The sequence below is a fragment of the Oncorhynchus masou genome, chromosome 30 (genome assembly GCF_036934945.1).
Source record: "Oncorhynchus masou masou isolate Uvic2021 chromosome 30, UVic_Omas_1.1, whole genome shotgun sequence".
In the NCBI taxonomy this organism is placed as follows: Eukaryota; Metazoa; Chordata; class Actinopteri; order Salmoniformes; family Salmonidae; genus Oncorhynchus; species Oncorhynchus masou.
In genome coordinates this window covers 48,042,757-48,068,933 of record NC_088241.1, presented here as the reverse complement: position 1 = coordinate 48,068,933, position 26,177 = coordinate 48,042,757, and the positions used below count along the sequence as shown (strand labels likewise).

General features: G+C 40.0%; 2 protein-coding genes across 2 annotated transcripts in view; one reads left to right on the top strand and one right to left on the bottom strand.

Moving 5' to 3' along the window:
• tlcd4a (TLC domain containing 4a) overlaps positions 1-26,177 on the top strand; it is a 127,302-nt gene that overhangs the window by 17,715 nt on the left and 83,410 nt on the right. The gene's annotated exons all lie outside the window — the stretch shown is intronic.
• LOC135522686 (tissue factor-like) lies at positions 4,741-10,999 on the bottom strand. The gene is made up of 6 exons (XM_064949189.1): positions 10,718-10,999; positions 10,314-10,422; positions 8,213-8,406; positions 7,810-7,994; positions 5,859-6,033; positions 4,741-5,121 (listed from the first exon to the last, which is right to left on the bottom strand). The coding sequence occupies exons 1-6, from the start codon at positions 10,791-10,793 to the stop codon at positions 5,021-5,023; spliced, it is 840 nt and encodes a 279-aa protein (XP_064805261.1). The 5' UTR covers positions 10,794-10,999; the 3' UTR covers positions 4,741-5,020.

Below are 26,177 nucleotides of genomic sequence, written 5' to 3'. Positions count from 1 at the left end.
TCTCGTCCAAAACAGAGTTTTGTAAGTGAGTTAGACATGACTTACTTGAGGGTAGGGTTTTGACTTCGACATACTCATTTGCCCACTAAAACAGGACGCACAGCTGCGGTGATAGCTCTCTATCCAATCCTACCGCAGAACACAGACAGTGAGACAGATCTTGCAATCAGAGCAACGGATCTGACTGTTTTTCTAAGTCAACACATCGCACATTTTATAACATGAGAAATACTCCTCCGAACACCTTAGCTAGATGTCAAATTTCACGACTAAAACCTCCTCCGCAAAAACGTCAACTCAAGAAATCTGTTATTAATTTAGTCTTAGATTCATTCGGACTATTTTGGGGAAGTAATTCTGGCTTTGTTCCTATGGTGTCTCATGGGGGACAAACATCAGTAACTGCCACATTGAACCACACCCCAAGACTGAAATCTTGTTTTTCTTAATGAGCAACAGAGAAACACATTCAGAATCATTGTGTTCAGTTGCTTTTTAAGAATAGGGTTGAGAATGTAGGGACAGACATGGATGAGAGGTTGTCACACTGCTGACATAAAGTTGATCGTGCCCTGAAAGGCCTGTAAACTGCAGACGGCCACTCAGCGTGGTTTATAGACTCATTTTAGAAGAGATGTGGATCATAAAACATGGTGTGCTTGTATGAAACAGAAATGGGATGTCTATGGACGCAAAGATCACAACGAAAAGATCACAGACTTGACTTCTACATAAAGACAAACAGTTCGTTCACAGAGAGCTTGTAAAAATGTTCTACTTCGCATTTCACTCATGAACAAAATTCCATAATTTTAATTGAATGTCACCACAACCAGTTCTGTTTTCCTGAAAGAGAGCAAAACATTCACACTAAAGAATTTGTCTTGGTAACAAATGGTAACATTTTATATTAATGTCCCTTAAAAATATATTTCATAGTTGCAACATGCTGAAAATTGTCTCATGGTGTCCTGATCATCTCTCTTAAAGATGCAATATGTAACTTCTTCGGCAAACTGACCAAATTCACATAGAAATTTGAGTTATAGATCTGTCATTTTCATTGAAAGCAAGTTTAAGAAGTTGCAGATCTGCTCTATGTGCGCTATTTGGTTTGGTACACAAGCTTCAAACAGCTGAAAATACAATATTTTTGGTTATTGAAAATTCACAGCGGTTTAGATGGTACAATGATTCTCTACACTATACTTGCTTGTTTTGTCACATAAACTGAAATTAGGTGAACTATTAGAATTTTAGCAACCAGGGAATGGCGGAAAGATTTCTTCATATTGCACCTTTAATAAACCATACAAAAACAAACTTACCACTGGATTGTATGGCCAAAGAGCTCTATTTTCATGACGGCTGACCAAAGCACCCGTTCCAAGTGCCAATGCCGTTTAGCAAACTCCATGCGTTTACATTTGTTGGATGACATGAAAATATAGTTCTTTGTCCATCCATGCACACCGGTAGTGGGTTTGGCATCGAGATGAGAATGCATCAGTAGAAAATAACCCCATACCTATATATTTTGCTTCCACTGTTCCTGGGGCCCTTGGCAAGATCAACAGTATCATGAACTTTACCCAGTGCCAAGACATTTTTGCCAAAAACCTGTTTGCTTCTGCCAGGAGGTTGAAACTTGGCCAGAAGTGAATCTTCCAACAAGACAATAACCCAAAGCACACATCGATATCCACACAGAAATGGTTAATTAGCCACAAAATAAACATTTTGCAATGGACATCTCAGTCTCCAGACTTGAAACCCATTGAAAACCTTTGGTTTGATTTGAAAAGGGCAGTCTGTAAGCACAGACCAATGGATATCAATGGAACTGGAAACATTCTAAATGGAGGAAGGGTCTAAGATCCATCCCAATGTGTTCTCCAATCTCATAAAACATTATAGAAAAAGGTGCAGTGCTGTTATCCTAGGAGAGGGTGCACAAAGTATTACAAACTGGGGTGGCAAGAATTTTGTCACCTATCTATTTTTGAGAAAATGAAAGTTTACTTGTTTAACAAAATCTTGTAATATTTGTAATATTATAAAATAATATATATATGTATATTGTCACGACTTCCGCCGAGGTTGGCTCTCCTGCCTGTTCAGGCGGTGCTCGGTGGTCGTCGTCACCGTCCTACTAGCCACTACCGATCCCTTTTCGTGTATCTGTTGGTTTTGTCTGATTGGTTTCACCTGTGTGTTGTTTAGTTAATTAGTGTCTGTATATGTAGTAGGTTGTCCCGCCCTTGTTTTGTGCGGGATTGTTATTTTTGTATTCATGTCAGTCGGTGTATCTTGTGTTGTTATTCTCCGGTCTGTCTTTAATCTTGTGTTGGATTGTTCACCCTGTGTGTGTTGGGTTGACCGTGTTTTTTTGTTCGCCGGAGAATAAACTATCTGCTCTCTGAGCCTGATTCCACCCACCTTGTTAAGACGTGACATATATTTTTTTTTGCATACAATATAGCTCAGTACATCTAGGAAAGCATTGTGGTAAAACAGTAGACAACTTGTTCTGTGGGTAAATAATGGCTTGGATGGATTCAATGTTTTGTTTTGTCACCGTTCATAGGAAAAGAGAAGTCTCTGAATCGACAAGTTGTTGTTTTAGCCTCAGGAAAACAATGTGAAGATTTCAGAGTATGTTTGTAGAGTTCCCTGAATGACTCCAGTCCTCCACAAAACTCCAATTACTCTTTTAATCAAGTGAGACCTTCACACCGCTACACATACTGCACATTCCTTAACTCTTACTGTTATTGTATGAGGACTAGATACTCCTGTAAGAGAAAAGGTTCAGTAAGCCAGACTTAAATTATGAGTAACCTTTCCTTGAGACCTGAAGAGTTGTTTTAGGTCCCCGAAGCTAATGCCTAGGCTTTAGATCAGACAGCAAGCACAGTCTTGTGTCTATCCTTCTCGCCCAGGTCAGAGTTTATTGTGGTAGCTGGTCACTCTCCTGTGTGGTCCATCGATCCCAATGGCCCCACAATGTGTCTTTGCAGAAATGTCCACTTATAACATCAACACTCTAGTGAAAAAAAGTATATTATAATATGTTACAAGTATACTTAAATATACAAAAAGTCTAAAAAGTAATAACATACTTCAAAGACGAGATGTATTTTTCCATTGTATCTGAAGTACAGTATAAATATGATATCATTACACATAACACAATTATTAAGTGTACTTTATATTCATTGTTTTTTTCAGTATTTTTCATTAAACTATAAATATGCTATCACAACATTTCAAGGGACTTATTAAAAGTGTCCTTTATATTAATATTTTTTTCAGTCTTTTAGTATAGTATAAATATAATATAATCTACCTTCAATACATGTATTAAAAGTGTACTTAAAAAAAATTCAGTGTAAGTATACTATGTGTTCATTATCATTACATTTAAACACACTCATTAAAACTGTACTTCAATTTCAAACTCTTTAATTGTACATTAGTATATTCAATCAAAAAACATAATTTACACTTGTAAATTGCAGCTCGAGCCACAACTGCTTTGTAAATAGCATGTTAACATTGGTTGAGAAGATGACTTGGTCAATCAAGGTAACCTCTACATGGCTATTTACAATAGCTGATGTAGTTAATTAGTAGAAGTGTATTTGTAAAAGCTTAGTTGAAACACATTATAAATACAGGAATTCTAATTCAAATACCATTTTAGTATAATTATAAGTTATGAGATATATACATAAAATGTACTTAAGGTGAATTCAAAGTATATTTGTTTTGCTCTTTATCTAATATACTTAAGTACAATTTAATATACTTAAGTCCCAATTTAGATAATTTTAAATGTATTTAATATACTTAAATGCTAATAAAATAAAATGTGAATATACTTCAAATATGTTAGTAAAGTATGATTTAAATATTTTTAAATATGATTTGTTTCCGCTTGGTGTAGATTTGGCTTTGTGTTGAAAATTATTATCATGCTGAAAGGTAAATTCCTCTTAAAGCGTTTGAAATTGAAGTACAGATTTAATGAGTGTGTTTAAGTTTAATGATAGTGAACATATAGTATACATAGACTGAAAAGCAATTAATTTATAGTACACTTTAATAAGTGTATTGAAGTGTGAGAATAGCATATTATAGTCTACTAAAACACTGAAAAAACAATGAATATAAAAGTACACTTGTAATAAGTGTGTTGAAGTGTAATGATATTATATTTACAGTATTCTCCAGATATATTATTTGATTTATTTGTATATTTAAGTATACTTTGGAATATTTGGAATGCATTAAAATAAAGGTATTTTTGGCTTGGGGAGGCATCACGAGATAGTCAACAATGAACTACTGCAGGCCTAATATGCTGACTGTTACTATACTGAATCTTTAATCCATTTACAAAACTGAAAACATCTCCTCATTCCATTTCCATGGATCTTTTAACCTTTGTGTTTTTAAAGTATTTGCCTTGGACTCCCCAAAAAAATGTGTGCATAAGATTTTCACAGAATTGTAATTGTATAATATTTTGAAAGTTTTAATTATATGTTGTTGTTTTTTTTCATAAAAAAAAAGTGTGACACTAATGTCAGTTGAATGACCTGTAGGTGCTGCTAGTTAGACCCTTTTTGCAGGAACGACATAAGACTGATGTCTGCTGTGATAACACTCAATTTGCGTAACCTTCCCCCACTCTTCAACAGTGTCTCAAATCAAAGAAAAACACATTACCACAAATGAATGACAAGACTTTATTATGAACATGCCATCACAATCAAACAGAGTACCATATTAGTACCACATTCCACAGTTGTGTTTCATTTTGCTTTGATTATTTTACATCATGTTCTGTCATCTAACTGTTTGTTATTCATATATTAAAGATGTCCAGACAATACTCACGCAAAACAATTTAGTTTAAACATATAACCTATCTACGGAGCCCTTAAACCTTTAAAGCATCAATATATTTTCTATATGGCCCATGGTAAAATGTGTAGAATTGTAGGAAATTAACCTAAGGTTTTGCCGCGAGGTTGGAGCCCCCCCACAACCGAATCTCGCTTAGGGCCCCCAAAGCGGCTGGGATGAACCCAACGATCACTCCGACCCCATACTCTGGAGAAGAAACAGGGTTGTCGGCCATTATTGGGCTGGACAATGATTCACACACACACGCACGCACGCGCACGCACGCACGCACACACACACGCACACACACACACACACACACACACACACACACACACACACACACACACACACACACACACACAGGGACTTCTCCAGTGTTGCATTTCACATTCATTCTAAACATTAGTAATTAATTAGCTTATTTTATCCTTCGCATTCCAATCCCGATTGGCCCACTAGAAGATATGATCAACACCTAAACCCCTCTTCTCATCATTCCTCACAGCGAGTAAGATGCACATGAATGATTCTACATTTGTAATACTAGGACTTGGCATTAGCTAAGTGGCTAAGGATTCGATTTCCTCAGTACCACAGATGCAAATCTGAACACCCTTAAATATATAATGGCCAACATGAATTATCGATTTACAGAATGTATTAAAACAGGGCCAGATTTCCTTAATGAACACAACTTGTCAAAAAGTTCAAGGCTGACACATGAGCCAGAAATGTATACTGGAAAATAAAAGACACCAACCCTGCTACAGTACACCTCAGAAGTACTATTCATCACGATAATATATACGTATACCACTTAGCAGATGCTTTAATCCAAAGCCATTTGCAGTACAGAGACAATGAGAGCATACATTTTTAGTATGTGTATGTGATCCCTGTGGTACTTGAACCCACAACCTTGGCATTGTTAGTATCCTTACCTTCAAAGACGGACTTATCGTCGCCCGGTGAGCACTGTCTTTGACTGAGCTCTCCCAGCTGTTTGTCTGTGCTGCGGGAGGGGATGTAGGCCTGGATGTTGAAGCAGTAACTCACCCCAGGATCGATATCCCCCTCTTCTAGCTCTATCTCACTGCTTGCAGAGATCTTTGTTTTCTAGAGGGAGAATTACATAAAGAAGGCATGTCTTCTGATATATTTCATTTTGTATAACTTGTTCATTACTGTTTTACTATCATAAAAAGATCAAATATGCATAACACACACACAGAGAGATTTCCCATGCAATATAATCAGAAGTAAGCTTGCTAATCATCCACTTAGTGAATTTAATTTACACTGAACAAAAATATAAACACAACATGCAACAATTTCAAAGGTTTTATTGAGTTACAGTTCATTTAAGGAAATCAGTCAATTGAAATAAATTCTGTAGGCCTTAATCTATGGATTTTACATGACTGGAAATACAGATATGCATCTGTTGGTCACAGATACATAAAAAAAAGGTAGGGGCGTGGATCAGAATCTGTCAGTATCTGGTGTGGCAATCATTTGCCTCATGCAGCACGACACATCTCCTTCGCATAGAGTTGATCAGGCTGTTGATTGTGGCCTGTTGTCCTACTCCTCTTCAATGTCTGTGTGAAGTTGGAGGATATTGACGGGAACTTGAACATGCTGTCGTACATGTCAATCCAGAGCATCCCAAACATGCTCAATGGGTGACATGGCTGGTGAGAATGCAGGGCATGGAAGAACTGGGACATGTTCAGCTTCCAGGAATTGTGTACAGCTCCTTGCAACATAGGGCCGTGCAATATCATCCTGAAACGTGTGGGGATGGCGGGGGATGAATGCCACGACAATGGGCCTCAGGATTTAGTCACGGTATCTCTGTGCATTCAAATTGCCATCGATATAATACAATTGTGTTTGTTGTCCGTAGCTTATGCCTGCCCATACCATAACTCCACCGCCACCATGGGGCACTCTGTTCACAATGTTGATATCAGCAAACCGCTCGCCCACACGACGCCATACACGGTGTCTGCTATCTGCCCGGTACAGTTGAAACCGGGATTCATTTGTGAAGAGCACACTTCTCCAGCATGCCAGTAGCCATCGAAGGTGAGCATTTGCCCACTAAAGTTGGTTACGACGCCAAACTGCAGTCAGGTCAAGACTCTGGTGAGGACGACGAGCACGCAGATGAGCTTCCTTGAGACAGTTTTTGACAGTCTGTGCAGAAATTCTTCGGTTCTTCAAACCCACAGTTTCATCAGCATTCCGGGTGGTTCGTCTCAGACCATCCCACAGGTGAAAAAGCCGGATGTGGAGATCCTGGACTGGTGTGGTTACACGTGGTCTGCGGTTGTGAGGCTGGTTGGACGTGCTGACAAATTCTCTAAAACAGCTCTGGCAACAGCTCTGGTGGACATTCCTGCAGTCAGCATGCCAACTAAATGCACACAAAAACTTGAGACATCTGTGGCATTGTGTTGTGTGACAAAACTGCACATTTTAGAGTGGCCTTTCATCGTTCCCAGCACGAGGTGCAGAAGTGTAATGATCATGCTGTTTCATCATCTTCTTGATATGCCACTCCTTTCAGGTGGATGGGTTATCTTGGCAAAGGAGAATTCTCACTAACAAGGATGTAAAGAAATGTGTGCAAAAAATTTGAGAGAAATAAGCTTTTTTGCATATGGAAAATTTCAGAGATCTTTTATTTCAGCTCATCAAACATGGGACCAACACTTTACATGTTGCGTTTATCTTTTTGTTCATCATAATTATATTCCTTAGCTTGAACCTTTAAGGAGCCTACATCATTGATGAATGGCTGTCTCATTTGGTTCGACCCCAGGCTCTAGTTCTTTGAGGAACTGTAAATATCTAGTGTAGGGCTAACCTCCCCTTTAAGCTTACCTTGCCCGTGCTTGTTGCTTTCCCAAAGGTGACTTTGTACTGCAGTTCATCAGCAAAGACATCCCGGATGGTTCTCTGTTGGTTCTGCTTATTGAACAGGGCTGTGAGAGGGTCTTCTACATACAGGGTGATCTTCCTCTTGTCTTTGCTCACCTCGATCTTGAACTCAGGTCTGCCTATAAGCGCTGGAAGGGAAATACCATGAGAGGTTGACAAGCTGCTTGTCACACCTGGCGCACACTCTTCTTTCTCCCGGTGATTTATAGAAGAACCAACATTTCTACACTGGCATGAAGAAAATGTGCCCTGATACATGGCTGTTGATTCCTATGGCACCACAGGTGTCAACAGCCATGTATCAGGGCATGCAGAAAATGTGTCATTGCATGGCTGGGGTACCTACTGTCATTGTAAGGGGTGAACCTCTCCGACCTTGTGTGAGGGAACTCTATGAGGTCAGAGTTCACACCAAGTAGGGGTTTTGAGAGGACATCAGCGGAGTATATGGCCTTCAGGTCCACCAGAGAGTTGGACAGGTCACACTCTGTCTCCATAGTCCTGATACAGTGTTGGTTCTTCTTTCTGTTCTGACCGATTCTGAAATAAAGAAGATATTTATGATACAGTCGCAACATCGTTCTGATACTGTTAGCGTTCCTCTCTCTGTTCTGGCCAATACTGAAATAGACATAATGGTAGGTTTCAGTCAAAGGATTATCATTATCTTCAAACATGTTTTTTTGTTGCATTTAGGTCATTCATTGGGTCTGTATTGGAATCTTAGTTCAACAATAAGAAAAGTACCAAATATGAATCTTTGACTTGAATCATAGTATTGAGCTCTTTGCACCACATATCACACACATTGTACTTCATAAAAAAACATTTGTATTTTTTCTATTTTAAACTCCAAACCCCCTTGATCTATTCGACGGTACACAGCAAATTGGCCGGTGTTGATTTTTCAGTAACATTTCTAGTGTTCATTCAGGAGTTAAAGTGGTGTAAAATAACACTCAGTGGTGTAAAAGAACCCCAAGTGTTGGTGTTAATAACCAGAGTTATTGTTTTACAATGTTGACATTAAAACAGTCCCATCAAAGCCACACCTGTTATTTTCATTTTTCCCAGCATGCTCTACTGCAGGTAGATTTTTTTAGGATTGTTTTTAATATCTGTGTTTTTGCATGTTGCCTACATTGATTTATTGATTGATTAATTAATCTTATGCTACACCAAGATATATAACACTTTTTTCTAAACTAATCCAATCAGTTAGTAAGATTTATAGCACCCGTTAAGGAAATAGTTGTTCCCATTTAAATGGTTTAAGTACTGTTTCTTTAAATTAAGTTTACTAACCATGTCAATTAATTAAGAATGCAGGTTCCTGGTGAATAAAAAAATCTAATTTGGATACGTAACTCTGGCTGGATTGCAACAGGATTTCCATATCACTTTACAAGCCAGCATAATGTGATTTGCAGGCCTGAGGAGGCCTTTTACCCAGGAGTTTCCTAACACTCCCGTGTTAGAGTAAAAATGGGCCATCAACTCGGCCAATAAGCAAGGCCTTATGATATACAATATGTAATGTATTGTCATAGTTTCATATTAATGATAACATTCGCCTAGGAACTCACTTGGTGAAAGCCACAGGACTTCAAAAGGAATGAATTCAACAACTAACAAATATAGTCATGGGTATTAACTCTACAATTTAGTCAAAAAGAAAATGAACCATGGGAAATCTGCAAATCAGGCTTTACACCATCCAGTGTTAAAACAACACGAAAAATGATTTACTGTAACACTAAAGGTTTTAACTTCTTACACTGAGAAAGTGTAACAGTGTCAGCACTAAGCAAAGTGAGTCCAGTTTACTCTGAATCAAGTGTTATGTTTTACACTGTAGGTGTTGCGTATTACTCTACAGTAGAGCTATTCTAACACTACAATCGAGTTCCTTTGACCAATTCAAGAGTAAAAAGAGAACACAGAAACAGAGTTAAATCTTTAGCGCTTTCAAAAGTGATATTTTAGCACCAGGACAGTGGGGATCATATGTTCACTGAAAATTGTGTACATTTGAAACTTTTAAAGTTAAATGTACACCATTGACTTTTTCTGTGTATAAGATGCATGCATTTCTGAAAACCCTTTTAGCAGATCAATAGTGTAGTCTGATCGCATCAGTCCTGACCCTGACTCTTCAGGGTCAGAGACTGAGACTGGGAATAGGTTAGTGCAGACATCCCATGATAATGTGATTATAGGCAACAACTTTTTAATATTTCATGGAGACGTTTCATTTCATGAATAGTATAAGGCAGTAATGCAGCATTTGGTAATAACTTGATATGTCGGCAACTGACCTTTTTTAACCAACAATTCAATAACGATTGAAGTGCCCAATAAACACACTATTCCATGGAATGATTGAAATTGTTCTCTCTTCCTTTAAATGCATAAACCAGAAATCAGTATGTGAATTATTTACTTACACTGAATATTCAACGGTGTATGAGTAGTTGGTGGGTTCAGGATCCCACATAAGCAGTGTTTTGAAGTTGATAGACAACCAAGAAACGTTCTGTGCCTTGGGATAGTCCCCTACAAAAAGAGCAAGATCAGTTTAACTACATGTAATGTTAGACACTGACAATGAGTGAAACATAATTAGGTACAGTCTGCCTTTTCATGAGAGGGTCACAGGGTGCATTGCCTGTACTGTAAATCAGGCTGGTCCCAAGCAGTCCCAAGAAGTTATCAACAAAAGATATGGACATTATGGCTTTTAAATAATGCAGTAGGCCTATGTGCATAAGTATTTTATTTATCCACACTATTTGTCTAGTTTATAGCTTTTAGGATTGTATGCTATATTTTAATAGCCCATTTGCCTCACCTGAAACACAGTTTGTAAAGATGAGTACAGTACACAATTTCGTTAAAAAATACATTTTCCTTTCCATTCTCATCATTTTATATTCCAACAGGTAAGTGTAAAAACAGTAATCCGATTGGATTGATCTGTGCACGGTTTCTTTAATCAATATCCGTCCTTAAACAACGAAGACGGATAATAATTTCGACTGCATGAATTCCTTTTTCTGTCGCCCAAAATATTGAATGAATGAGCAGAGACAGTGTGGGCGTGTAGAGGAGCAGCTGCAACAGGTTACGTGTTCTATCGGTTTCAAAGTAAAAGCTATGTGACTATCTGACGTTACATGACCATTGCTCTAGCTAGCTAGCTTTCGATAGGTTAGTTACAATAAGTGCCACCAACAAGTAACGTGAGTTAATTAGCTAGCTGCCTTGATGGCTTTACTGACAGACAAGACAGTGAGTGAGTGGTTTCGCGCACTATCTGTGTACACACTGGTCAAGGATCGTTCAAAAGACTATCCAGCCCAGCTAGCACAGCTTACATAGGCTACCAAGTTTTGACCATTAACCTCTCTCTCAGTCTGCCATTAAGTTAGTATTAATTAATTATCAGCAGTAGTCAGTGGCGAAGCTTCAGCTGGTGCAGTCACACCAGGTCCCTCGGTACAGGTCCAGATCTGCAGAGCCGTGGGCACATTATATAATTTGAATACCACACCACCATGCCTAAGCATTAATTGCTGACACTGGCCTATTAAATTTTACGAGTAGAAAAGAAGCTTGCTTTAAGCTATGCTATATGATAAATGATCCAACTAATGGTTTCACTAAGAAAATGTTCTTTTTTTTGCCACTACATAAGCCAGGGTGATATTTTAGTGTATTGATGACAATAAATCAAATTAATTTGCTAAATAAATCATATTATTCAATAGTTTTAATACCATGTTAAGATAATATAATGCATTCTGGGATTCATTGTGCAAATACTCTCCAAAGCGTTGTTGTTTCTGTCATCGTTTTAAAGCAACTGTTGAGCTAGCTATCAAGAGGGAAAACAATTTATTTTCTTCGTATTTTTTAATTTCACCTTTATTTAACCAGGTAGGCCAGTTGAGAACAAGTTCTCATTTACAACTGCGACCTGGCCAAGATAAAGCAAAGCAGTATGGCAAAAACAACAACACAGAGTTACACATAAGCAAACATACAATCATAACACAATAGAAAAAATTGAAAATCTATGTACAGTGTGTGCAAATGTAGAAGAGTAGGGAGGTAGGCAATAAATATTAATTTAGCATTAACACTGGAGTGATAGATGTGCAGATGAAGATGTGCAAGTAGAGATACTGGGGTGCAAAAGAGAAAGAGGGTAAGTGTAACGGATGTGAAACTACTAGCTAGTTAGCGGTGGTGCGCGCTAAATAGTGTTTCAATCGGTGACAATTGCTCTGAGACCTTGAAGTAGAGGTTCCCCTTGCTCTGCAAGAGGCTTTTGTTGCTCTGTTGAAGAGGCTTTTGTGGAGCGATGAGTAACGATGCTTTGTGGGTGACTGTTGTTGATGTGTGCAGAGGGTCCCTGGTTCGCGCCTGGGTATGGGCGAGGGGACGGTCTAAAATTATACTGTTACATAAGTAATAATATGGGGATGAGGTAATTGGATGTGCTATTTACAGATTGGCTGTGTACAGGTACAGTGATCGGTAAGCTGCTCTGATAGCTGATGCTTAAAGTTAGAGAAAGAGATAATAGACTCCAGCTTCAGTGATCTTTTGCAATTTGTTCCAGTCATTGGCAGCAGATAACTGGAAGGAAAGGCAGCCAAAGGAAATGTTGGCTTTGGGGATATTCACTGAAATATACCTGTTGGAGGGCGTGCTGTGGGTGGGTGTTGCTGTGGTGACCCGTGAGCTGACATAAGGTGGGGCTTTACCTAGCAAAGACTTATGGATGACCTGGAGCCAGTGGGTTTGGCGACAAATATGTAGTGAGGGCCAGCCAACCAGAGCATACAGGTCGCAGTGGTGGGTAGTATATGAGTCTTTGGTGACAAAACGGATGGCACTGTGATAGACTACATCCAGTTTGCTGGGTAGAGTGTTGGGGGATATTTTGTAAACAACATCGCCGAAGTGAAGGATTGGTAGGATAGTCAGTTTTACGAGGGTATGTTTGGCAGCATGAGTGAAGGAGGCTTTGTTGCAAAATAGGAAGCTGTTTCTAGATTTCATTTTGGATTGGAGATGCTTAATGTGAGTCTGGAAGGAGAATTTACAGTTTAACTATGTCTGGTTAAACTGTAAACTCTCCTTCCAGACTCACATTAAGCACCTCCAATCCAAATACCTAGGTATTTGTAGTTGTCCACATATTCGAAGTCAGAACCGTCCAGAGTAGTGATGCTAGTCGGGTGGGACGGTGCGGACAGCAATCGGATGAAGCACATGCACTTAGTTTTACTTGCATTTAACAGCAGTTGGAGGCCACGGAAGGAGTGTTGTATGGCGTTGAAGCTTGTTTGGAGGTTTGTCAGCACAGTGTCCAAAGAAGGGCCAGATGTATACAGAATGGTGTCGTCTGCGTAGAGGTGGATTAGATAATCACCAGCAGCAAGAGCGACATCATTGATATATACAGAGAAAAGAGTCGGCCTGAGAATTTAACCCTGTGGCACCCCCATAGAGGCTGCCAGAGGTCCGGACAACAGGCCCTCCAATTTGACACACTGAACTCTATCTGAGTAGTTGGTGAACCAGTCAAGGCAGTCATTTGAGAAGCCAAGGCTATTGAGTCTGCTGATAAGAATGCGGTGATTGACAGAGTCGAAAGCCTTGGCCAGGTCGATGAAGATGGCGGTTATGATATCGCTTAGGACCTTGGATGTGGATGAGGTGCACCCATGACCAGCTCGGAAACAGATTGTATAGTGGAGAAGGTACGTTGGGATTCGAAATGGCCAGTGATCTGTTTGTTAACTTGGCTGTTGAAGATTTTAGAATGGCAGGGCAGGATGGATATAGGTCTATAACAGTTTGGGTCTAGAGTGTCTCCCCCTTTGAAGAGGGGGAGACCGCGGCAGCTTTCTAATCTTTGGGGATCTCAGAAGATATGAAAGAGAGGCTGAATAGGCTAGTAATAGGGGTTGCAACAATTTTGGCGGATAATTTTAGAAAGAGAGGGTCCAGATTGTCTAGCAGAGCTGATTTGTAGGGATCCAGATTTTGCAGCTCTTTCAGAACATCAGCTGTCTGGATTTGGGTGAATGAGAAGCAGGGGGGGCTTGGGCAAGTTTCTGCAGGGGGGCAGAGATGTTGGCCGGTGTAGCGGTAGCCAGGTGGAAAGCATGGCCAGCCGTAGAAAAATGCTTATTGAAATTATCGATTATGGTAGATTTATCGGTGGTGACAGTGTTTCCTATCCTCGGTGCTTTGGGCAGCTGGGAGGTGGTGCTCATATTCTCCATGGACTTTACAGTGTCCCAAAACGTTTTGGAGTTAGTGCTACAGGAAGCAAATTTATGGATGAAAAACCTAGCCTTAGCTTTCCTAACTGACTGAGTATATTGGTTCCTAACTTCCCTTCAAAGTTGCATATCGCGGGCCCATTACGCACGCAGGCAATGAGGCAGTGATCACTGAGATCCTGGTTGAAGACAGCAGAGGTGTATTTAGATGGCAAGTTGATCAGGATGATATCTAAGAGGGTGCCCATGGTTACGGATTTAGGGTTGTACCTGGTAGTTTCCTTAATCATTTGTGTGAGATTGAGGGCATCGAGCTTAGATTGTAGGATGGCTCGGTGTTAAGCATGTCCCAGTTTAGGTCACCTAACAGTACGAACTCTGAAGATAGGTGGGGGGCAATCAATTCACATATGGTGTCCAGGGCACAGCTTGGGGCTGAAGAGGGTCTATAACCAGTGGCAACAGTGAAAGACTTGTTTCTGGAAAGGTGGATTTTTAAAAGTAGAAGCTTGAATTGTTTTGGCACAGACCTGGTTAGTATGACAGAACTCTGCAGGCTATCTCTGCAGTAGATTGCAACTCTGCCCCCTTTGGCAGTTATATCTTGTTGGAAAATGTTATAGTTAGGGATGGGAGTTTCAGGATTTTTGGTGGCCTTCCTAAGCCAGGATTCAGACACGGCTAGGACATCCAGGTTGGTGGAATGTGCTAAAGCAGTGAATAAAACAAACTTAGGGAGGAGGCTTCCAATATTAACATGCATGGAACCAAGGCTTTTACGGTTACAGAAGTCAACAAATGATAGCGCCTGGGGAATGGGTGTGATGCTGGGTCTTCAGGGTTAACCTCTACATCACCAGAGGAACAGAGGAGGAGTAGGATAAGGGTACGGCTAAAGGCTATAAGAACTGGTCATCTAGTGCGTTCGGAACAGGGAGTAAAAGGAGCAGATTTCTGGGCGCGGGAGAATAGATTCAAGGCATAATGTACAGACAAAGGTATGGTAGGATGTGAGTACAGCGGAGGTAAACCTAGGCATTGAGTGATTGGCATAAGAGGTATTGAAGCCCAGGAATTGTCTGATGGATCTCTTCGCCTAGCTCGAGGCTACTCCAGGCCAACTGGTGCTTGCTTCGGGACAGAGACGTTAGCCAGGAGTAGCCGCTCGGATAGCAGCTAGCTAGCTGAAATGATCCGGTGTAAAGGTTCAGAGCTTGCGGTAAGAATCTGGAGATGTGGTAAATAAAAAGTAGTCCGATATGCTCTGTGTTGATATCGCGCTGTGCAGACTGGCAGGAATTGACCAGGCCGAGGCTGGCTGATGTCCGAGTTAACCGGTGGCTAACTGACTACTAGCTAGTAGCTATTTAGCTGGCCTGGGGGTTCCGGTTCTAAAGTAGAAAAAATAGCAAAACCATACCACATTGGGTGAGGTGGGTTGCAGGAGAGTATGTTCAGTCCGTAGATGGAAATTGAGATTAAAAATATATAGAAGAAAAACGATATATACACCGCACATTCAAGACAAACAAAACACACATCAGACTGCTAGCCATCTTGGAACAAGATAGAAAATAGAATAGAATAGAAAATAGAATAGAAAATTACGGATTTAAAAATCAGCAATGTATCAACACAAAAGTGGAGAACAAAAGAGGAAAGCCAAAAATGTGAAAGCAAAATAAGTATCAAAATTAGTTCAATTAGATTCCTTTTTCAAATGCAGTTCAAGTGCAGCCATTGCTAGCACGAGCAATGAAGCGGGACCAGAAGAGGATGTAGGTTTATCATCGCCAACAGCAGCTTTTAGCGGGTCAAGTGAGCCAAGGCCAAGCTGTTCCATCTTGCCAGAAGAAGCAACTTTGACAGAGGATACAAGTTGTCAGGTATTGGCGGATACGACTATGAGCACAAGCCAGGCCGGACAAATTATTCCCGGGCTCGTGTAAGCCTACTGGCCCATTCCCAAGAGATGACGAAGGGCGGTGTTTTTCTGAGTCGTATTACACCACTACAACCAAGGTTGGAATCAAATTACCACGTACATGGCTATGTTATTCGGCCAAGCTAGATTGTACATATTGTGAGCCTTGCTGACTGTTCAGAGGTCGGAGTGCCCCTTTCTTATCTGATGCGTGGGTGAATGGGGGGAGAGATGGGCGCCATCTAACATTCAAAAAAGCATGTCATGAGACATCCCAGATTCACATGGGTGCCTGTTTTGGTGTTTGAGCAATGGAAGCTCAATTTGCACTATTGACGCAGAAATGGAGAGAGGCGTGCATGACGCAGCAAATATCTGGCGACAGGTGTTGGAGCGCATAGTTAATGTAACTCGCACACTTGCATCATGCAATTTGGCGTTCAGAGAGAGCACCGTGAAAACCTGGGGCAGGCCAACAGTGGGAATTTTCTCAGTATATTTGACCTGCTGTCATTTTACGCATGATTAAGCTGCTAACATGAGCGGGATCTATCCGAAAAAAAGAGCCGCTTGCTGTTTATGTGCATTGCACAGCGCTCGCAACGACTCTGTCAAAAATGTGCCAGAGATTAAACAGTTTATGATACTGTTGAACTGTTATACACCTTCTTCGGGCATAGCATGCTTCTGATCTGGTGGACTCACTAAACACACATGCTTCCTTTGTAAATGATTTCCGAGTGTTGGAGTGTACCCCTGGCTATCTGAAAAATAAATAAAGTGGTGCTGTTTGTTCTGCTTAGTTATAAGGATTTTGAAATTATTTATACTTTTGATACTTATGCAATTACAATATTTTGATACTATTTAAAACCAAATACTTTTAGACTTTTACTCAAGTTGTATTTTACTGGGTTACTTGAGTCATTTTCAATTAAGGTATCTTTACTTTTACTCAAGTAGGACAATTGTGTACTTTTTCCACCACTGATTACAAGCAATTGTCTTTATCAAGTGTCAAACTCATTCCATGGAGGGCTGAGTGCCTGTGGGTTTCGCTCCTCCCTTGTACTTGATTGAGGAATTAAGGTCACTGATTAGTAAGGACCTCACCTGGTTGTGGGGTCTTAATTTAAAGGAGAAACCAAAAATCCAGCAGCCACTTGGCCCTCCATGGATCAAGTTTGACATTCCTGGTTTATATGGTGTAGGTAGCTAACTCTCCCTGGTCCTTCCCTCCACCTAATAATGGCAGAGATGACAGGAATTTGTTCAATTATTCTCAATCGCAATGGTTTTTAGTGAGTATAGGTGAGTATAGTCTATATACAGTATGTAGAGATATAGGTGGGCATACTGCGTATGCCTGCGTATGGTCACTAGAGTAAGGAGCAGAGCGTGCCCAATTTGACTGAGGGCTCAGCGAGTTTCCCAAAGGCTGGTGCATCACTGTAGTGTCGGCCTTCTCGCCCGCTCCAATTTCACTCCAGGAGCACTCACTTCATGAGCTCAGGGCATGCCAAGTAGGCTACTTGTAAAGCCAAGTAGGCTACTTGTGTGCCTCTATAGTCCCTTGCAGTAACTACTGTCATGGAGTTTGCAAAATATTTTCTTAAAGAAACTGATCAAACACATGGGGGTAAAATCAAGGTGGCTTTTTTTTTTGTATCCCCAATGGCTCTACAATTGTATTCTCTGCTGATGGCCTGCTCACCAGCCACCATCACATGACTCTGGCCAAACTATGATGATCCTCTTCACCTGTGAGTGAAGAGGAGGAGGAAAGAGAGGTGGGGATCAGATTGTTGTAAATACACATCTACACCCATTCACTCCCCCGTTATGACCAGAGGGAAGGCCATTAAAGGAGAATTTCACCCTGCGGGAATCTGGGATTGTTTTAATCCACTGGAGGTTGGAGGCACCTTAATTGGGGAGGAAGGGCTTGTGGTAATGGCTGGAGTGGAATTAGTGGAATGGTTTCAAATACATCATACACATGGTTTCCAGGTGTTTGATGACATTCTATTCGCTCTGTTCCAGCCATTTATTATGAGCCGTCCTCCCTTCAGCAGCCTCCACTGTTTTCATCATGTCTGAGGCATTTCTAGGTCTGTGAGATGTTTTACACATAATTGCCCAGGAGGAAGGCAGATACCAAAGTGCTATTACTGTGTCTACAGCTGTTGATAATTGTCTTACATTTCTAACAATATGATTAATAAAGGAGAGATCCAAGAATTAGTTTAAGAGGCAGAACACACAATCCATCTAGGTCTGCCCCAGAGATTTCTTCTCAACGCTACTTTGGAGGTTTGGAAAATAACCAGATAAGGAAACGTTCTCCAGACACTTAGATCATGGTCTTGACTTTCTCACAGTTTTCTCTCACATTTTATCTAAATAATTTACTGAAAGATACTTAAAGAGGCTCATAGTGAGTGAATCCATGGACTTTGGATAGACATGCAAAGAATTGGCCAGCCAGTAACTATATATGGACCAGGGTATCATTAAACCTAGACCACAGATATACCAACTTGAAGTAGTTCAGTGGTTATCATAATTAGCTAGTTGTTATTTTGAGTAGACATAGGCCTAGCTTGCTGAACATGACAATTTACTTTCTTTAAATTCTAATGATATTCAAACTTCAAGTGAATGAACATCCTGTGTGGGTTTTGTGCATCGTGCGCTCATGCAACAGAACGACACATGATGTAGAGGCTCATACCTCTGTCATCTACTGTATCATCAGCTCACGTACTTGTGAAAAAGTTACTGGCCTTGTCCCAAATGGCACCCTATTCCATATATAGTATACTACTTTTGACCAGGGCCTACAGGCCTACTTAGGGAGCCATCTGGGACACATACAATGTCTTTATCAGATGAGAGGCATCTGGTTTGGAGGGGATCCAGATTATCTGTAGTGTTGCATGGTTACGGCCCTGCTCTGGCCAGCAGACCTTAGAGAGATTGGCACAAATTAAAACAAGGATCTACAAGACCAGGATTGACCAGTATTCAGAGCTTTACACAAGCATTTTGGGAGCTCTGAAAGCTGTTTTAATTGGTTGTTGTTATACCGAATGGCTGTACTTCATGCTTGGATTTAAAGAGACGGCATAGAAACAAAAGTAAGGCAGTCAGATGGAGTCAGTATAAACCATTTGCAAAAAGAAACAGACTGACTACTGTGGTTGGGCACTGTAAAAAAAACTAACATTTTATTTTGCCTCTCTATCACCGTCTTTCTTGGCTGTTTTCTTTGTTAATGTTTTCTTAAACTTTGATCATGACTTTGACCCACTTGTTGTCATTTCAATAAGACTCAGAGATGTCCGGCAGTAAGGTTTTTACAGTAAAATCATGACATATGAACTGTGCCTCCTCTGTCTGACTTTGGTATGCTGTATTTTCATATGAGTATTGAGCATTTATTAGGATCTCCATTAGCTGCTGCCAAAAGCTGCACTTTCGGGCCACGATATGGCACAGGATGAAAACACGTGTTTTTTTTTGGCAGCAGACTATTTTCTATAATGTAAAAAACTGTACTGAAGTCTAACAAAACAGTTCCCACAATTTCTTTCAGCCAATCGTCTGTCATTTGTGTTAATGCCGTACATGTTGAGTGCCCTTCCTTATAAGTATACTGAAAGTCAGTTGTTAATTTGTTTACTATGAAATAGCATTGTAAATTGTCAAACACCATTTTTTTCAAAAAGTTTACTAAGGGTCGGTAGCAGTATGATTGGTCGGATGTTTGAACCAGTAAAAGGTGCTTTGTTTTCACAGGTAACGGTATTACTTTTTCTTCCCTCCAGGCCTGAGAGCATAAACATTCCTGTAGGTTTAGATTAAAGATATGGCCAATAGGAGTGACAATATAGTCCACTACCATCCTCAATGATTTTCCATTCAATTTATCGTGCCAGGTGGTTTGTCATTATTGAATTTAGTTACAATGCTTGTCTTTCATTATTTGGTCAGTTATACATGGTTATAAAGTTTCAGAGTTTGTTGTTGCCATGTCAGGCCTACATTTACTAATCTTGCCTATAAAAGTCATTAAATTAGTTGTCAATATCAGAGGGTTTTGTGATGAATGAGCCATCTGATTCAATGCCCAACATTTTATTTACAGTGAATTCGGAAAGTATTCAGACTCCTTGACTTTTTTCACATTTTGTTACTTTATTCTAAAATAGATTAAATCATTTCCCCCCCATCAATCTACACACAATACCCCACAATGACAGAGGTAAAATAGGTTTTTAGCAAATGTATTTATTATAAGAAATAAAAATACCATATTTACATAAGTATTCAAACCCTTTGCTATGGGGATTAAAATTGAGCTCAGGTGCATCCTGTTTCTATTGATCATCCTTGAGAGGTTCCTACAACTTGATTGGAGTCCACCTGTGGTAAATTTTGATTGGACATGTGGTCTATATAAGGTCCCACAGTTGACAGTGCATGTCAGAGCAAATACCGAGCCATGATGTTTAAAGAATTGTCTGTAGAACTCTGAGACAGGATTGTGTTAAGGCACAGCTCTGGGGAAGGTTCTCAAAACATTTATGCATAATTGATGGTCCCAAGAACACTGTGGCCTCCATCATTCTTAAATGAAAGAAGTTTGGAACAACCAAGAGTCTTCTTAGAGCTGGCCACCGGGCCAAACTGAGCAATCAGGGAAGAAGGGTCTTGGTCAGAACCAATGGTCACTTTGACAGAGCTCCAGAGTTCCTCTGTGGAGATGGGAGAAGGACAACTATCGCTGCAACCTTCCAGAAGGACAACCATCCCTGCAGCACTCCACAAATCAGGCCTTTATGGTAGAGTGACCAGACTGAAGCCATTTCTCAGTAAAAGGCACATGACAGCCCGCTTGGAGTTAGCCAAAAGGGACCTAAAGACTCTGACCATGAGAAACAATATTCTGTGGTCTGATGAAACCAAGATTGAACTCTTTGGACTGAATGGCAAGTTTCATGTCTGTAGGAAACCTGGAACCATCCCTATGGTGAAGTATGGTGGTGTCGGCATCATGCTGTTGGGATGTTTTTCAGCAGCAGGGATTGGGAGACTAGTCAGGATCGAGGGAACGATGAACAGAACAAAGCACAGAGAGATCCTTGATGAAAACCTGCTCCAGAACGCTCAAGACCTCAAACTGGGGCGAAGGTTCACCTTTCAACATGACAACAACCCTAAGCACACAGCCAAGACAACGCAGGAGCTTGAGTGGATTTGCAGAGAAGAATGGGAGAAACTCCTCAAAATACAGGTGTGCCAAGCTTGTAGCGGCATACCCAAGAAGACCCGAGGCTGTAATTGCTGCCAAAGGTGCTTCAAACAAAGTACTGAGTAAAGAGTCTGAATGTGATATTTCAGTTTTTACTTAAAACATTTTTTTCAATTTTAGAATACGGCTGTCACGTAACAAAATATGGAAAAATGAAGGGGTCTTTAAACTTTTCGAATGCTCTGTAAGGTGCTTTGTTTTGTGTGTCTGAAACAATATAAGTTCACACGCCATTATCTCTATGTTGATACTCAGTGTCTCTGACTGGGAAACTGTGCAGAGATGCCCCTCCTTTTCTTGAAGGAGAGACCCCTCCTTACCTCTATGACTTACCCAGGAAACAATGCCCCCTCCCAGCGTGCTACTCTTGGTTGTGGTGGGTGTGTCGGACTGGTGTCTCTGAATGCAGGACGGATAGGCTCCCCTCCTGTTGGGACAGGTCTGCTTCACCGTTTATTTTATGATTTGTAAATATTTAGTACAAGTTTTTGTGTATTTGTCTCCCTGTATTGTAACATGGACACATTTTTTAACCCTCTAGAGGCAATGTCTGAGCACCCGTGGAAATCTAATTAGCATAATACAAAAATCCCAATCGAAATCTGTCTCCTAGAGATATGTTTTTTTTGCATGGGCTTCGTCTCAATTAACCGCATTCGCCAATGAGGGGCTTCCACATTTGCGGTGGAAGGTGGGCAAGCTACAAAATCGTTCTTCTCATGAAAACGTCTGTAGAGTCCGAACGGTTGAGACTCTCACGAAAATGTCAGGTTTTTTTGCTCTAGGCCCCAAGACTCGTCTGAAGGTAGCCCAGTACCAGTTTAAAAAATGAATGGAAGTCCAGTATATATAGAAGTAGTTTAGTGCCAAAAAAAGGGGGTTAAATATTAGTTTAAAAAAACAAAACATTCCTTTCTTATATCTCTCAGACATAGGACAGACACTTTAAACGATCTACCTTTTTATTTATTTTTTGATTATCTGTATTAATTTTTTCATGTATTAATCTGTTATTCAATGTGTTTCTATGGACTAATAGCAGTAAGGTCAAATTAAATGTTTCATCAAATCATTTTTGTATACATTTTTTCTGTATTGTAACATAGACACGATTGTTTAAGGTAACGTCATGACAGATACTCACCATTGCACTAGATCACTCATACTGTCATGGGCATGGCATTATCCAAGTATATGACTATTCTAGAAGATTATACTGTGCTCAATCAGTAACAGATTAAATAATCAATAAGATTATAAACTTCCCAGTACATAAATCACAATCACACATTTATGATTTTAATTGTTGATATGATGGAATGATTTTATGATTTAACTATTCTAATGACCTAATTGTGTTATCGAGTCATACATTTCTCATATTACAGCTAGTTCGTGAGTTAGGTAGTCAGTCAGTCCCATGAAGTTGAGTACATGGCATGCCACAGGGTTGCGCACACTGTGCCAGGTCATTGTCACTGTAGTGAGTGAGAGTATTCCAACTCCCAAAGCCACTGGTAGGTATCTGGCATATCTAGCCTGGTCCCAGATCTGTTTGTGCTGTCTTGCCAATTCCTATGACAACAACCATAGAAGTTAGCAAAACAACACAAACAGATCTGGGACCAGACTATGGTACCTCCACTCTACTCAGGAACAGGTTCAACTCGATGGCTGGGATGTCAGTTGCTGTCATGCAGTTGATTGGACAGTTAAGCCACCTGATTTGATGACTGCTCCAGAGACACAGAGTTATTGTTTTAAGTTCAGTGTTGGTGTTGGCATCAACCACATGGAACAAGCATGTAGGGTTAATACTTGCAAACATAATCAACCATTTTAAATTCAAACAAACAGAATTGAATGTCAACACAAAACACATGTTCTCCCAAAGGAGAGCAAAACATTCACACTAAAGAATGTCTAAAAACAAATGTTAACACTTTATGGCCCAGTGCAGTCAAAAATGCGATCAGTGTTATTTCCTGATAGTTGCTGGTTGAAAATACAATCTACACAGGACCTTCTAATGGGCCTGTTAGAATTGCCGGGTGTTTCGGCTTGCCTGGTGACCATTCTTCTGGGAAGGCTTTCCACTAAAAGTTCTAGCAGGGCAGAAATTTGACAAACTGGCTTGTTGGACGTTGAAAGTCACTGAGCTCTTCAGTAAGGCCATTCTACTGCCAATGTTTGTCTATGGATATTGCATGGCTGTGTGCTCAATTCTATACACTTGTCAGCAATGGGTGTGCCTGAAAGAGCCGAATCCACTAATTCAAAGGGGTGTCCACATGCTTTTGTTTATATACAGTGCATTAGGAAACTATTCAGACCACTTGACATTTTCCACATTTTGTTACGTTACAGCCTTATTCTAAATTGGATTACATTTTTTTTACATCTACATACAATACCCCCTAACGACAAAGCAAAAACATGTTTCTAGAAATGTTTGCAAATATATTACAAATTAACTTAAATATCACATTTACATAAGAATTCAGACCCTTTTACTCAGTACTTTGTTGAAGCACCTTTGGCAGTGATTACAGGCTCGATTCACCTTGGGTATGACGCAACATGCTTGGCACACCTGTATTTGGGGAGTTTCTCCCAATCTTCTCTGCAGATCTTCTCAAGCTCTGTCAGGTTGGATGGGGAGCATCGCTACACAGCTATTTTCAGGTCTCTCCAGAGATGTTCAATCCTGGTTCATGTACAGGCTCTGGCAAGGCCTCTCAGGGACATTCAGAGACTTGTCCCGAAGTCACTCCTATGTTGCCTTGGCTGTGTGCTTAGAGTCGTTGTCCTGTTGTAAGGTAAACCTTCACCCCAGTCTGAGATCCTGAGCGCTCTGGAGGAGGTTTTCATCAAGGATCTCTCTGTACTTTGCTCCGTTCATCTTTCCCTCGATCCTGACTAGTCTCCCAGGATGGTGCAAGGTTTCCTCCAGACATGATGTTTGGCATTCAGACCAAAGAGTTAAATCTTGGTTTCATCAGACCAGAGAATCTTGTTTCTCATGGTCTGAGAGTCTTTAGGTGCCTTTTGGCAAACTCCAAGTGAGCTGTCATCTGCCTTTTACTGAGGAATGACTTCCGTCTGGCCACTCATAAAAGCCTGATTGGTGGAGTGCTGCAGAGATGGTTGTCCTTCTGGAAGGTTCTCCCATCTCCACAGAGAGAGAACCTCTGGAGCTCTATCAGAGTGACCATTGGGTTCTTGGTCACCTCCCTGAGCAATGCCCTTCTCCCCCGATTGCTCAGTTTCGCCCGTTCGGCCAGCTCTAGGAAGAGTCTTGGTGGTTCCAAACTTCTTCCATTTAAGAATGATGGAGGCCACTGTGTTCTTGGGGACCTTCAATGCTGTAGACATTTTGTGGTACCCTCCCCAGATCTGTGTCTAGACACAATCTTGTCTCGTAGTTCTACGGACAATTTCTTCTTCCTCATGGCTAGATTTTGCTCTGACATGCACTTTCAACTGTGGGACCTTATATAGACAGGTGTGTGCCTTTCCAAATCATGTCCAATCAACTGATTTTACCACAGGTGAACTCCAATCAAGTTGTAGACACATCTCAAGGATGATCAATGGAAACAGGATGCACCTGAGCTCAATTTCGAGTCTCTTAGCAAAGGGTCTGAATACTTACGTAAATAAGGTATTTCTGTTTTTAATTTTAATAAATGTGCAACATTTTCTAAAAACCTGTTTTCGCTTAGTCATTATGGAGTATTTTGTGTTGATTAAAGAAAAAGCATTTTTGGAAAAAGTCAAAGGGTCTGAATAGTTTCTGAATGTATCTGCCAATAACAGCTATTGTATAGTATATCTCCCACTCAGACCCCTCCCAGAAAGTACTGGCAAAATTAGCTGCTAAAAAGGTACTTTTGGTAATTTCATTAAATAACTCTTACCGTAAAGTTCTTAACTGTTAACCAGAAATTATTTGATATTGATATAAAATGGCTGCATTGGTCCTGTAAATAAACCATTTGTAAACAGTTCCTAAAGAGTTGACTTACTATTTATTAATCATTGTTTCTACATTTGTAATGTCAATAAGCAATCTCTTAATAATCATTTAGGCATTCATTATTTAATGTATTAAATATTTAAGGTGTTTGATCATAGTATGTTCACAATTGTTAATAATGTAGGCTAATATTAAATGTACTTATTAATCAGTTATGAAGGAGTCATTATCAACTCTTTAGATTATAAGGCATTTAATGGTTAATAAATGGTTTGACTGACCATTTAGTTACATATTTATCAACCTTAATGAGTGCATTTGTAAATGTGAGAACATGCCCTTTACTAATAACTCAGATGATGAATAATATAGATCCTTATTGACCATTTACTCATTATTTATCAATTATTTTGCAGTCCCTAATCTAAAGTGTGGACTAAATATACTTTATAAATATTTATAAATTACTTGTTACTTCTCAAAAGCTGGCAACATTAGTGCACAGTACCTGACACTCCACTAATGGCAAAAATGTATCAATTGTATTGCATGAACTTCTTGCTTGAACAATTTCAGTTACATATTTCATAAGCTTCATAACTTCCGCCATTAACAAAGGCCTGATAAATAACAAGTGATCTTCAGCAATTTGCACTGAAAGCTAAAGCATATAGGCGGCTTCAACGAATATAAATAGCAACCAATGCTGTGCCCTTTTAACAGTCAAACAAATCAATTTAATTATCACTGAGAAAAAGAAAAAAAAATGTTAAGGCAGGTCCTATGCCA

Excerpts from the sequence above, each read along its gene's own strand:
- LOC135522686 (XM_064949189.1), bottom strand. The coding sequence starts at position 10,793 with ATGATGAGAATGGAAAGGAAAATGTATTTTTTAACGAAATTGTGTACT. Across the intron at positions 10,423-10,717 it reads CTTTACAAACTGTGTTTCAG|GGGACTATCCCAAGGCACAG; the intron begins GTGAGGCAAATG and ends CTCTTTTTGTAG. Across the intron at positions 5,122-5,858 it reads CGATAAGTCCGTCTTTGAAG|AGTATGGGGTCGGAGTGATC; the intron begins GTAAGGATACTA and ends TTTCTTCTCCAG.